Source organism: Aulonocara stuartgranti (genome assembly GCF_965226115.1).
Source record: "Aulonocara stuartgranti genome assembly, chromosome: 5".
NCBI classification, from domain to species: Eukaryota; Metazoa; Chordata; class Actinopteri; order Cichliformes; family Cichlidae; genus Aulonocara; species Aulonocara stuartgranti.
The window spans coordinates 25,769,209-25,784,391 of NC_138943.1; the positions used below are offsets into that span (position 1 = coordinate 25,769,209).

General features: G+C 38.3%; 1 protein-coding gene across 2 annotated transcripts in view; it reads right to left on the reverse strand.

The window, feature by feature from the left end:
- Positions 1-667: 667 nt before the first annotated feature.
- Positions 668-15,183, reverse strand: part of LOC309707200 (vitamin D3 receptor B) — a 32,790-nt gene continuing 18,274 nt past the window's right edge. For both annotated transcript variants that reach the window (XM_082534374.1, XM_082534373.1), the window contains 7 exons: positions 12,776-12,906; positions 11,106-11,302; positions 10,782-10,881; positions 9,931-10,111; positions 7,345-7,496; positions 6,858-6,974; positions 668-6,541 (listed from right to left, as the gene is read on the reverse strand). In XM_082534374.1, the coding sequence (XP_082390500.1) occupies positions 6,288-6,541; positions 6,858-6,974; positions 7,345-7,496; positions 9,931-10,111; positions 10,782-10,881; positions 11,106-11,302; positions 12,776-12,906 (1,132 nt within the window). In that variant the 3' untranslated portion in view covers positions 668-6,287. The remainder of the gene's footprint in view (positions 6,542-6,857; positions 6,975-7,344; positions 7,497-9,930; positions 10,112-10,781; positions 10,882-11,105; positions 11,303-12,775; positions 12,907-15,183) is intronic.

Genomic DNA, 15,183 nt, shown 5'->3' on the forward strand with positions numbered 1-15,183 from the left:
GATTGCTCCAGACCAGCAAACTGTCAAAACTTTGGTCAGTCAAAGCTATGTGTTCATACTTGCTGATCATCAATCAAGTTTGATTGATCAGCACTTGGCTGCTACTTACCCCTTTCATTTTCAAGGAACCAGCAAGTCTATACTTACATTTTCACTCACTGCTTCTACATTTTGGATGATTTTTTTGTTAATAAAATAATGAAGCTGGGTATTAAGTCATGTTGTAGTTCATCTAAGGCTGTATTTCCCGGGTTTTAAGACTTTTATTATATCCTGATAGATAAAACCTCATACCGCAAGGAGGGTTTACTTTTATATGAAATGCATTTATACATTACAGATAACAAATAACATAATTTTAGTTTGAATAAGTAGTAATAGCTGCACATATGCAGGTCTAGTGAGAGCTGAACCCTTTCTCTTACTTCGTTACGACAAAATAAAACAAGTTTAAAGTGCATCACCACGGGTCTACATGGACAAAGCATCATTTCATAATGAATTTCCTCAATTAGCTCTGAGCGCCGTTTAAATTATAGAAATTAATTTCCTATAACATTATTTTTTTTTAATGGCACCTGAAAGAAAAGAAAAAGGAAACTTTAATCAAAAGCTACCAAATAAATAAACTGTTAAGACATTAAAAACTAATCACACAGAGACCTACTGCTATGTACTACCTTTTATTTTTGATTTGCAAAACATCAGACAAAAATAACATTACATAAACACCAATTTATAATAGAAAAAGAAGATCTGAGACAAAAGATAAATTGCAATTACATTAGAATTTAGGTGACTTTGATAATTGGAGCCATATGATGCTGACCTACAGAGGCAGTTTATGGCTAGTAGCTTGATCAGTATACATGTGTTACAAACATTATATTAAGTGCTTTCGTTGGTTCAGGCATTGAAATTCAACGTGGTATGGATTTGGGTTCACAATGCAGGGAAAGGATTCAATACCAAATTCAAACTGATTCCTTATTTTTTAAAAAATAAAAATAAATTAATCATCAATACACGTGGCTGCCAGAGTACCAATTAAGAAGCCAATCGCACACTTGGACAACCTTCCTGCTCAAATTAAGCCGGGGAACATCTGAAGCCAGCTTTGTTAACACCCTCTCCTGCATGAAAAGGGTCATGTTATGGCACACAGCTCAAAGTTGATGTGACCACAGCGTTCCTCAGTATTGACTGATCAATAAAAACTCTCTAATTTTATTCAGTGTACACCTGAAGCAGTTTGACATGAAAGCAAATAAAAAGAAGGAATAAAGAGAGACAGCGAGAATTAGAGAGAAAAGAAAAGTTGGTTTGAAATCACCAAAAGTGAGCAGTTGCTCCTTAAATATGATACTCGGGTCTGAATGGAATGGAATGCAGCCTCATCCTAGCCAGATCCCCGATGGTAAGAGTGCAGGCACTATTTTTAAAAAACACTCCCGGTATTTTTGTGCGTAAAAAAACAAAAATGCCTTTGCCAAGTCTGAGAAGAAAGACCAAACAGAAAAAAAAAGAATGAATTCTTTAGCTGGACTCTCCCAAATCTGTGAGATATCTCTGAGGTAATCATTGAAGTATGACTCATTAGACAGCAATAAATACCAACATGAATACAAATATTATAAAAGTAAAAACAGAGGCAAATGCTAAAGCAAAATCTGAGCTAAAAGAGGTAGGTTTTCTTTCTAGGTAGATTATGGTGTACTTCATAAGATTGACTCAGTTTATCATGCCTCCTTACGGTTTATTACAAACTGTAGGGCCTTGACCCATTGTTGTGATCTGTACGCTCGAGTGGGATGGCCTTCGTTGTCCTCCAGGAGGTTTGCTCACTGGTGGATCTTTATTTATAAGGCCCTGCTTGGACAAATGCCCACCTACATTTGCGATCTGCTCACACGGAGAAGTACTGTTTCTTACAGCCTGCGTTCAAGCGATCTTTTATTGCTCAATGTTCCATTTGCCAGAACTGAACTGGGAAAGAGGGCTTTTGCTTATGCTGCCCCTTTCACATGGAACATGATGCAAAAAGACTGGAAGATAGCAGATCTTATTTCATTAAATGCTTTTAAGTCCAGATTGAGAGAGCCAGAGAAAAATGTTTTTAAAATGTAATTGTTATTTATAATATGTATGTAACTTTGGAATTTCAACGTGTTGTCGCCTCTTGGCCAGGACTCCCTTGCAAAAGAGGTTTTTAATCTCAATGGGACTTTTCCTGGTTAAATAAAGGTTAATAATAATAATAATACATCCATTGTGGACACTCCTCTTTTTTGTAAGAACTACATTATGTTGATTCCATTACAATCCCTGTCCTAAAGGGAGGCGCAGAAAGAATACAAAATAAAGACTTAAAATCATTTGCACGGGAGATGGCCAACAGTCCTCTGTGAAGGCTTTCATACATGTTTTCAGACAGGATTTGTAATGGCAACAGTTACACACGCATGCACGCCCACACGCACGCACACACACACACGCACGCACACACACACACGCACGCACACACACGCACGCACGCACACACAAAACACCTCCTACAACATCTACGAATATGATAACTGTAAAGCTTGCTGGTGATAGTGTACCATGAGCTGTATATTGCAGGCATTGTTACTGTGTTACGTCGCAGTTCTTACGGATATCTCAACAAAGATGGCTCCATCTATTTTGAGGTCGGATTTCCACTGATGTATAGATTACAAGTTCCAGTATTAGAACAACTACAATGTAGAGTTAAAAAACCCAAAACTGATTCTGAGCAGCCTATCACGATGAAACCAAACAGGAATCTCTGGGAATGAACCACAATCAAATTTAACTTTATTTATGAGCTGTATACCGTGTTGGGAAAGAGAAAAGAAAAAAAAAAAATCAGCAATAAGACATTCGGTTCGTTTAAAAAAAAAAAAAAAAAAGGGGGGGGGGGGATTCTTTTTATGACAGAAACTCTATCACTACACAAATACTAACTGCTCGTTTTATACATCCACAAGAGTTTTCCTGTTCGGTTTTCAAACCCCCAAACTCAACTCCTCTTTTTACCCTGTTCGTGTGTGGAGGGAACTCTCCCTGTGGCACTTACATATTCATCAAACCTCCTACTGTATTTAAACATACACAAGTCAACACTGCAACCTCTATCTCAAAAAAAAAGGAAACAGAACAATTTCAAAGCCATATCTACATACAGGAGTATGTATTTCGAAATAAAATCAACATGGAGACTTTTCCAAAAAATAAAAGAAGTCAAAAGTCAGTATTCAGTAACCAAGCACATCACACCCCTCATCAAACTGACATACTATACATACAAATGGTACTGCCTAACGACACTCGAGCTTCAACTCCTTAAAGATCAATCACAGCAGGGTAATTTGTGGGGCGTGCAGATTTTTCTGTTAGTATATTATATTATATATATCTCGATGATTTCTAGGAAGAGGGCAAAATTAAATGATAATACAAAATAAATCAAGCCTATTATGTGACTACAGGAACACTGAAAAAAGCGATCAAACGGTTTGTGATATGCGGATTATCTAAGCGTCGAGCCCCAGCTGTCAGCTTGTGGCGTTTCACAGTGACTGCAGAGAGTTGGAATAAAGCCACAGTGATGTTGAATGGACTTTAAACTGTTTAAAAACAGTTTAAAAACAGATCAAAGCGACACCTGTCACAACTTCTCACAAAGCAGTTGTGAGAAAAACTCGCCATCTTCCTCACAGAGTAACCCTGGTCTACTGAGATGAAGGAAAATCTGTGTGTGACAAATGTGGACCGGACGGTCAATCGCAGGAACTCTTTAAAAGATTTCTTTTGTCACACAGCAAATACAGGACAAAGAAAAAGAAAATATAAACTTTTATATTTAATTCTTCAAATGACTTCCTTTAAGCAACACTGCCTCTAGTGAAATCATGAGCACTTGGCAGGAAATCGACTTTACTTTAGGGAATTGTCTTGATGTAAAAGATATGTTGTCTTGTATAATTTTACCATAATCCCACATGCAGCAAGCCATATATTACTGGCCTGTAAACTGAAGCATTTAAAGTCTCTTGGCAGTTTGGTTTATAAGCCATTAAATGCTGTCTGATGAAGCATAAGCCAAAGATGACGGACAGCAGAGAGAAGGCATACAAGTTCTTATCATATACAAGTTCATTTTCCAAAAGCCACAGATAAATAGCATATGAATTCAGCAGATGGCACAATGAGAATGTCCAAGGTTCTGGAGTCATCATTTTGATGTACTGTAATGTACCAGGTGTATAGCTAGCTTAGTAATCTACATGGCTTATATTTGAGAGCAGCACGGTTTGTTTAGGTTGTCCTTTTTTTTCTGAGAATGAACCTTGGATATTCACATCAGTCAACCACTAAACAAAGAATCGTTTGAGTGTGTCAAATATACAAGCAGTTCCCTGTTTAAGCCATTCCTAAATACCCCCCCAAAAAGGAACAAAGACAAGAAAAACAAAGATCAAAGACAAAACAAAGAGCATAGTGTTGGAGAACATGGTGCTTATGGATCAGAAACAAAAAGTCAGTTGTGTTTGCATATATATTTTTGAGGAAAAACAAAACAAAAGAATCTATGTAGCCCTATGTACAGCGGCAGACATTATTTATATATACCTGGTATTTACACAATGCAGCCACTAGAGGGCCACGCAGCATACATCATCAAACAGGAGGGCCCGGGTGGAGGACGTGCGCAGCAACACCACCACAACCAGGCCCCTGGACATTCTAGAAAATCCGCTTCCCAGTCAGAAACGAAAGGGGTGTGATATCTGTGGAGGTCTGAAACAGCTTCCCAAGCTCTCCATCCACTGAGCTCACTGTATACTGAGGAGGAACAATTCATGGAATTGTTTTTAAGGTGAAGTGACATATAAAAAACAACAACAAAAATATCTATTGCAATTATATCCGTAGCTATGCCAATTCTGAGTATGCTATGCAGCTATATATTAACAAGGCAGGCCCTTTGCTTTGCCATCAATTTACTATTCCAGTTAGATTTGGCATTTTAGCCCTTTAAAATCTGTGATAACATAGATACTGTATATCAATACATAGGCTTGAGTAAAAGGTGGTATAACAGTGCTTAGGATACATTTGATAGCAATTCTCTATTTACATGGGAAAAAATAACAACAATTAAACAAGAGAGGAGAATAATGAAAACAATTTCAAAAGAGAGCAACAAGCCATAAGGTTGGCTTGGTTTGATTGACAGTTAGCAGTGTAAAAGTAGCTAATACATTTAGTGGCTAATTCTCACCTCAAAACCAGGCACCCTAAGGTCCTATCAGAACCTCACTAAATTACAGTCTAAGCTCTGTACTCTGCTGTATAAACCTATAATAATATAACATTTTCCTTCATAGGCTGTGAGGCTAGTCAGACAACTTGCCGAGCGGCTGCATGAGTGAAGCAAGCCAAGGAGCAGCAAGGTTATTTTTAGGTACTGGAAGCTTTTTGAGAAAGTAGTTGACCATACCTTTGGTGAAAGGTGAAAGGCATGTGTTTGATTTGTACACAAAGTCATATACATATGCTGCCTTGGAGAGAAGCAGATTAAAAAACAAAAAACCCCAAAACAAACAAACACATAAAAATACATGATTTCTGAAAATCATCAAAAAATTCAAAGTAATGTGCAGGCACTGCGTTTGCACTGGTAAACTGAAATGTAATGCGTACTGTATCTAAATTGTTCTGAGTAAAAGTTTCACATTGGTGATGTAAATATAAAAACAACCCCAGTAAAACCAAGAGGTAGCTCAACTGAATGGCTAAATGAATAACTGAGTATGCTTGTTGTGTTGGTGTGTGCACCACAGGTACACACAGGTAATGTCCAGGCATTTGAAGCAGCTGTTTGTTGATTTAAATACAGACAAAAACACTGTATATAGCCAGAAGTCATATGTATAGTTTAATTTGTACTATCTGAAATTCCCTTGTTTACTCTATCTCTTCATATCTGCTTGCTCTCCTGCACAATCTTGGCCTCTACACCAAGACAGACTTCTTTATATGGGAATCCACACACACATGCAGTCGCACTCGCACTCACGTGCGCAGACACGCAGACACGCACACACACAATTTACTTTCTCTTTTTCATTTGCTTCATACACCACACCTGCATCTAGTCCAACCAGGACATTCTCAGCTCCCCTCTCTCTGTTTTTCTCTACCTACTGGGGTCTTGCCGCCAGCTTCCTCCCCGACCAACTGAGGTTCGGAGATTGCTTCTAGGAGACTTCACTGCCAAACACCTCCAGCACCAGTGGAGTGAGCTGCATGTTGTGCTCCGGCTGAAAGGACAGTGAGCGGTACTGTTTGGAGTGCTCCTCGTTAAGACTTCGCAGGTCGGCCAGCTTTTGGATCATCTTGGCGTAGAGCAGCCTCCCTCCCGGGTGGTGAAGCCTGATGTAGGCTTGCAGAGTCTCCGACAGTCGGTCTTGCAGGGCTTCGATCCGTGCATGATCCTGCACACCTGGGCGGTCTGCAATGAGGGAGGGGGGAAGAGACTCAGTGGTTTGATGTTAGGGAACAGAAAATAGCTTTTGAAATCTAACTGTCAGAAAGGATTATATCATTTGTGTTTATTGTGAACTAGCATACTGAAGAACAAGCAGAGGATCCAGTCATAATTCGTTTAAAAGCTTTGTGCTGCTTGTCACTTTTATATAATCAAGTGGACATATGCACAAATAATAGCAAAGTTGGCAACAATGTTTCAAATATTTTCTGTTGCAAGAAGGATACACCTCTATACTCAAATCATTCCTTCTACAGTCCTTTCTCCACACCTACACTACCTGGAGAAAGCAGACAGATGGCCATCAGCAGCACGTGCTCCTCCTCTTGCAGGTTGAGCTTCTTCAGTCCCACCTGGAACTTTACCAGCGGCTCCAACAGCTCCAGAGTGTGTCCCGCTGCAGAAGAGAACCATGCCATTAAAATGTGTAACCTACAACTCATTTCAGTGAAAATAGGCGATCAAAGAAATATAACCAATTCTTGTTAAGACTTCATTTTCATTCTCAGCTTTGTTTACACTAAAACCCGGCAATTTCTGGCTCGCACAATTGCCTAATTACCAAAGTTGAATTAGGCTCGTTGTACAGACTAATAAGAAACAGCAAAGCTAAATTTTGCATGCAAATGAGAAGACACACAATTATATATAACAAAGAAAACCCCAACTAAAATTCATAAAACACCAGTAGGCAGATCTCAACACTGTCTTTCTTTTGTCCTTACAGCAGTAAACATGGCAGCATTTAGACTGATGTTTGGACTGACCTTTGGTGACGTCACTGATCTGATATTTAAAGTCAGGTCCACCACAGCTCCAGGACATGTCTTCCAGGTTGAAGCTTTGATTTGAACGCAGCATGATCACCTCAATGGCACTGGACTTGAGCAGAGCAATCTGGTCCTCTGCAGTCAGCTCTCTACAGAAGGAAACAGAGGAATGACAACTTCCAGGAAATACGGGCCCTGACTCGTTTCAGCCTTGACCCCACGAAACACTGTGGATTTGTCAACGTAAACACAAGGAGAGAGTTTCAAGTGTGGAAGGTGGGACCCTGGTCAGCCATTCTAAATTTGTTTTTGTAGACATGTAATTTATTCTATGTGTTTAGAAAGAAAAAAATAAAATAAGATAAATCAGTTTTTCCTGGAGGTGCCCAACATAACCTGGTATGAAAGGAGATCCAGGAATTAATACTAAGGATGGTATAATCAATAAGTTATTTATCTATTCTGCACTAGGGACTGAAGAAATCATGAAAATACATTTGCTATTTACAGGACTGCAGAAGGGGGCAGCATCCATAGGTAACATATATAGTATATAGGTAGATAAGTTGGCAAATTTAGCAGTTTTATTAGCTCAGGCTTTTACTAATTTAAAAAAAGTGAAGTGAAATTTGCCTTTTCAATTTTGGTTTCCTTTTTGTTGCACAGTCTAGCACATTCTTGAAAATGTTTGGCACCCATGTGTGAATTTCAGTAATCAGTAAAGCACCTTTCAAGGTTCAAATGGCTGCCCCATTAAAGACAGATTGCCATTTTGCTGTTCTATCCCTCTCCAAATATTTTTCTGTATAGTTTTGAAGTAGTACCCTTGTAGAAGGCAACTAGTTCAATCTGTGTCAATGGAGTAAGACATGACTTAGTGATATGTGTCTTTATTAAAAGGTCCCTCTGATCCTGTACAGATTACTGTAGAAACCACCAAAAAAAACAACAACCCCAAACTATCACAATCTGTTAACTTTGTGTGCATCTCACAAATCATCTGTTTTGGTTTTGTTAATTATTTTATAAATAAATAACTATTCATTAACTCTATGCTGATATCATGACTGAAAATCCGTAGTTATGGAAACATGAAAATAATTGTTTTAAAATGTACATGAAAATGAAGATTGCTCATAGATCTGACTCTATAATGACTCCCTTACTGATTCCTGATCATAATAGCACACCTACACAGGTTTTCAGGTTCAACAACCGTTTTACTATCTTAGTCCAAACAAGTAGAAAAGAGTAGAAAAGAAAATATGCCTGCCTGCCTGCATGTGACTCAGCTGTGTAAAAGCTCCTCTGCTATGTGTTTGACATTACTGTTTTGCAATGAGAACTGCCAGAAAAAAAAACATGCCAGCATAGATAAAAGAAACTGATAAGCTTAGATATAGGCTTGTCCTCGATACTGTGCTTGCTACTCCTCAAAGAGGTTTCACTCATAGTCATAAGAAAATCATTTCCACTGTAATAAAATTCTTTTAAAATTGTTTTTGTGAAACTGGATTTCGTTTACTCAAGTAAGCAGACAGAGTACAGTACGCAATCTGTGTAATCTATGGCCTTTGGCCCAAAGCCATCACTATGCCACAACAACAAATCAGGCAGAAAAAAAACAAGTACAAAGTCCTCAACACCAATTTAGGTAAAGTGTCACTGAGACAAGCAAATAAAGAATACGTAAAGAGAGATCGCAAAAGCACATTTAAGCAATCAGAATCAGAATATATATTAATCCCTAAGGAAATTATGTGGGTTACAGTTCCTCGAAGACAGTAACAGACTAAACTATTTAAATAATACAATACGTTACTGAGTTTACAAATTTAAGAAATAGCATTAATACATACAAATGGCTCAAATAAAGGATTAGATTTTTCTAGAGCTGCATATGCTTTACTATTCTAATGAGAGCCACACACACGGACGCACACCTAAGATAAGATAGATAAGATAACTCTTTATTGTCATTGCACAGTCATGCATAGTACAGTAGTACAATGAAATTGGAAAACTGTCCTACGTCGGCACTACATATAACACAACACGACACAATATGACACATCACAACGCAACAAACAACACAACACAGTATATTAACTTAGTATAAAAAAGAAGAATAAGTGTATGTGTATTGCACACTGTTATTATTGCACATTAATTATTATTGCACCTCGTTATAAATATAAATATTATTATTGTTATTGTTTGGTATGTGACGAAACTGCTTCACATACAGTTTGGAATGTGAAGGATACCAAACTGCTAAAAAAAAAATCAAGAACATTTTAAAATCTCTTTTCTTCCTGTCAGTGACTTTACTGTCTGCCATGAGACACACAGATGAATAAATGAAAAAAAAAATCAGCAACCTAAAAACAAAATTGGTCAGATGTCAATTATTGTAATGTTATTTAGTAATTATTCTAATTTAATTAGCCTTTCTTGACATTTTAACATCGTTTTATAATTACTAAGAACATTTTTTGGCTGCACTAAAGGCCTTGGAGTCAGGTTAATCAGAAAACACTCGTGATTCTTTTGACTGACATCAGTCAGAGTGCACGCATGTACCTGAAACCGGGAATCATCTTGGCAAAGCCGATGACCTTCTGAATACTATAGGAGACCAGGTCAGCCAGATGGGGCAGCATAGAAAAGCTGGAGCCTTCTTCTTCACTGGAGTCAGGACTGCTGCCCTGATCCTGGTACATCATCAGCAGGTTGTTGAAAGTCATTTTGGTGTCAACTGACTCTGCAGTGATCATAACACAGAGAGCAGAGAGAGGGGGGGGAAAAGAAAGAGATCAAACATGAAGCAAGAAGAGTAAAGTGGTCACATGACGGCATGCAACAATTTCACACCATTTCAGTGTGAATATGCACTCAGAGATAAAGCAGTTGTGAAAACAGAGAGGGCTTGTTGGTGAAGCTTTACGACTTTAAGCTAACAGGAAGTGCGCTGAATATCCTCTGAGTGCAACTCCGAGAACATAGGAAGCTTCAGAGCTTGCTGTGGTTGTTTTGAGCTATCCGTCTCTGCTGTGTGCCGGTGCTAAGGCACATGACCCTTGCTGTGCTCACACCATTACTGACATATGCAGTAATGAACTGAGAAGCCAGGTGTCTGAGGAGTGCAGGTAATTCACACGATTTCCACTGAATTCCCAGTAAAGCAGATTAAATAAGTTAACGTGAAAATAACTGAACTGGAAAATGAAATCCTTTTCCAAGTCAGGTGTTCACTCTTAGTAATTTTCCCAAAACATGTCTACCAGAAAGAGGGGAAAAAAGGGTGTTTTCTGACTGCAAGCCATTAGTAATTTCTGCTTTAATATCTTATAATTGTAGCCTTTTTCTCGTTTTTGGAAAGACACTGCTTTCACTTGATTGCCAGCGAAGTCTTCACAGAATGTGAATTTTACCTGGAGAGTGACTGAAAGAATCAGAGGAGGCATCAGACAGGGAGTGGAGAGAGGCAGCTCTGCTAGCGCTTCGTGTCACTGGGCCCTCACGCACAGGGGGCTAGACAGGAGAAAAGGGCACATGTAAAGGTTTCACGCAGCAAAAATTAAAAAATAGACAAGCATTTGATCTAAAAGTACGCTATTTTTCTGCTGTAAAATAATCCAAACTTTTATGTAAACTGGGTTAGGGTTTCATTAATCAATAATCAATTTAAAACCATTATGGTAAAATAAGGTGAACTATGTTTGACTGGATGATGTTAATTTGATGAAGACACAAACCCTAAATCGGCCGAAGTCAGAATAGGAGTCGTCATATGTTTTATGGTGAGCCTCCACCAGCGTGGCAATGATCTGACTCTGTTCTTCGGTGAGTCTGGGTCGCCGTGCCTCTTTCTCCGCTTCGCGCTGTGCCTCCTCATCCTTCCTCCGCTGAATCAGGTCCTTCTTCCTCTGCACTTCCTCATCTGTCAGAATGACTGGATAGGGAAGATCGAGAGAAAGTGTGAGAATTGTCAGCAAAAGAGAAGAAAAGTGCACAAATAAATTCTTTGCATGACAGTTAAGCTCATACACATATACAAAGACAACATTAATGCAAAGAAAGAACAGGAAATATCTGGGGTTAAACTGGGAAAAATGAAGAAATGTATAAAAAGTTATAGTAACAGAAGTTCTAAGGTACACCACTTTTAAAGCTTTTCAGTCTGGATTTGTGTGCTACATTGTGTTGACAGCTATGTCAATGTTGTGCTGGGTAAAGGGTGTCTGTTGTTCTCTGGAGGAAGAGAAAGGCTGGGGATGGGTCCATATGGAGACCCCTGCTGCACTGAACAACTGAATGCATTGTCTTTGTTCTGTCCGCTCCTTGTTGTTCAAGCCACTGAATTAGCTCACAGAAACAGAGAGAGAGGCAGAGAGAGAACTGGCTCTCAACAACATGCTGCTGGTTTTGTTTTGTTTTTTCACTTTTAACAGCAACAGCAACGACACTGGCTCCTGTTCACATGCAATAAAGTGAAGTGTTGTTGCCGCTACAAGAAACTTTTTTTTTTATTGGAGGAGGGAGTGGGACATTTGGTTGGCAGGGAGAGACTTGGACAATATCCGGATATTAGCAGAAGAGAAGAAAACACATATCTGCTATTTACAGACTATAAAAACAAACAGCAGTGTGTGGAAAGAAGAACCCTGGCTAGACGGTACATTAGGTGTTTAAACTTCACATGGAGTATACTTACTGTACACAATGTGAGGAGGAACTGTTAGTTCAAATGAAATATGTAAACACTAAAGGAGCAAAGACCCAGAGATACTTGACCTCAGACCAAACATTACATAATGGTTACAAGCAGGACAGCAAGCCCCCATGGTAGCAAACACCACATGTGTACATTTTACTGTGAATTCAATAAAAAGAAACAAGAATGCTTTAATGTATCTAACACACAAATCTGTACACAATGTGTACATTTTTCAAAGTAGGAAGTCGGTCTTGGGCGGTCCGGGATTCCAACATTATATCCTGGATTGGTGTGAGGTCCGGCATCCAGGGAACAAAGGCTTGTGGCTTCATTTTCAAGCCCATGTGCTATGCAGTTATTTCAAGAAAGAAGAAAAAAACTGATTGTTTTTTAATAAGAGAAGTTTTATTTATTTATTTATTTATATAATTATTGTAATTTATGCTTTTAATCTTAATTATTTTGTTTCTTTTTGTGGCTTTTATGCTTTCTATGTATCTTTTTAAAATGTTAATAGCTCAATTGGAAAGCATTTTAGGTCAACTTTTGTTGTTTTTTTGTTTTATGTGCCATTTAAATAGAAATGATTTGACTTCAATAATTAATAACCTGGTTTATTAGAACTGCAATCTGAACCCAAATTGAATCCACCTACATATGCGGGTTGGGCCAGTAACTGAAGACAAATGGGTGACCTGTCATACTTACACTCTTTCATCATGCCAATGTCCACACACCGTTTGAGGCGGCATGCCTGGCAGTGGCGCCTGTTGTCCTTGGTGATGGTGCAACTGCCGTTAAAGGGACATGTGAAGGTGGCCTTGCGCTTCATACTGCGCCTAAATATATTGTACACATTACACAGTATATTAAAATACAAACATAATGAAGTCTGTTAGCGCACAAAAATAAAAATCAAAGAATTAAATTAATACAACATTTATTTATTTATTTTTAAAGAGAAAGAGAAGAAGAACCTTAAAAGTGTTTGGCTGAATTCAACTGCTAAGGCAATGTGGAAACCTTTTGACAAATTATTTTGAGAGAATTACAAGACATCAAGAAATTCTGTACTTTTCCCCGGTCTTTTACATAAATAAATAAAAGATACCGAATAATAAAAATGCTGACTAAACAGGTTACCGTCTTTGTGCAATTTAAAAACAGCTGTATTTAAGAAGGTGGAAGGGCAGATTGATTAAATGTAATGACCTGAATAATAACACTAGAAGACAGCAGAATCATCTCCAACAAAAACAAAATGGAGAAGCTTCATAAATAAATTACAGCAGCACAGGTTGTGGTAACTGGATGTTGGGAAAAAACTGACATCTGTCATTTTGCCAGGTTAGAACACTGATGCTGGGGCTACTGAAACAATAAATGATTTACAACACTGTTAAGAACAGCATCGGTGGTCTGTTTCTTTCACAACATAATATTAAACATACATGGCGGAATATACCCATGACCACTACGGGGGTCACAGGTGCTGCTACTCTTTAGTGCAGAGGGGGCACGTGCAATACGATTTCCTGTCAGTCAAGTGAGAATCTGCAAATTCAAAGATCTTTGTTGACTTCTTATCATTTCCCTGAGAGAAAGGTTCCTCGGATTATAATCAAAGGGTGCTGGGAATATCAGTTTTCAACTTGATAACAGAAGAAGTATTAAGCTTTTAGAATAACATAACAATTAATTAACAACAAACAAACAAACAAAAAAAACATCAAATGGGGAAAAAATGAATGCCTGCCTCGATACATTGATTATTCTTGAGCAATCACCTCAGTCCACATACTTCATATCTGCCTATTAAGACATATTGACTGTGGTGTTTAAGCGTCTCTGCTTTAACTGCAGATAGATAAATAAATAAATAGCTTTTTGGGACATTAACATAGAAAGTAACTGCAGTTAGTATTTCTGTTCATCTTTTTTCTCCAAGGCTTCACAAATCCATACTCTTTCTCGTTATTAGTTATTATCAGCTGTAATGCTACTGTACAGGTCATTTAAGAAAAAAAATCCTTACAATTTTTATGACCCTGTCGAGAAAATCTAATATAACCTCTGGATGGCAGAGTTGTTGCACTTGACTGCATTAGATTTTATAGGCATGCCTAATAAAATGGCCATTTAGTGTATAAATGAGTGCAAGAAATTTTAGATTTTATATTAAACATTTTATATTTTATTTCTGAATTAAAAGTAAAAGTAAAAGTTCTGTATATACTGTGTCTAGTTACACACCGTCAACGACCTCCTCCACCTGGTAGCCTCACGTGCTTTTTATTACTGACTTCTTAGAAAATCAACAACATAAACTGACTATTGCTTGCTCAACATACTTTATCTAGGCCATCAGACCCACATAAATATTTTTGACCTTCAAGTCTGAGACTGACTAAAAGTAAGTCAAAGGCAATCTACGGGACAAAAATTTGTCCTGACAAACGGTGATGCAAGGCACAATGATTTACTCGGTAATGGACATTTATGTATGAAAATGTATACACAGATGTGAGCAAAAACACGTGCTTCGTGAAAGTTCAAACAAGGGCCATCAGCGAGCCGAGGAAGGAGATTATTAAACATCCGTCTTTTTTTCCCCCTCCCCTCCCGTTATATATATCAACACTGCTGAGAGAAACAGGCGGAACTGCACGGACACATCAAACACACACACACACACACACACACACACACACACACACACACACACACACACACACACACACAAGCCTGGCACAAAATCATGACTTGCTCCAGTTTCGTCTTTGGAGAAATTGGAAACTCATGTCTGTATCAATGAGCAAGGAGTAGCCAAGACATTAAATACAGGAATGGGCTCGTTTGTATTCTCGGCCTGCTGCCGAGCATTAGTGTGGACACGAATGCTGTCAGCTGGTGTGTGTGTGTGTGAGAAGCTGTGGGCAGCGACTATACTTTATATCATAATACATACAGTGGGGCAAAAAAGTATTTAGTCAGCCACCGATTGTGCAAGTTCCCCCACTTAAAATGATGACAGAGGTCAGTAATTTGCACCAGAGGTACACTTCAACTGTGAGAGACAGGATGTGAAAAAAAAATCCATGAATTCACATGGTAGG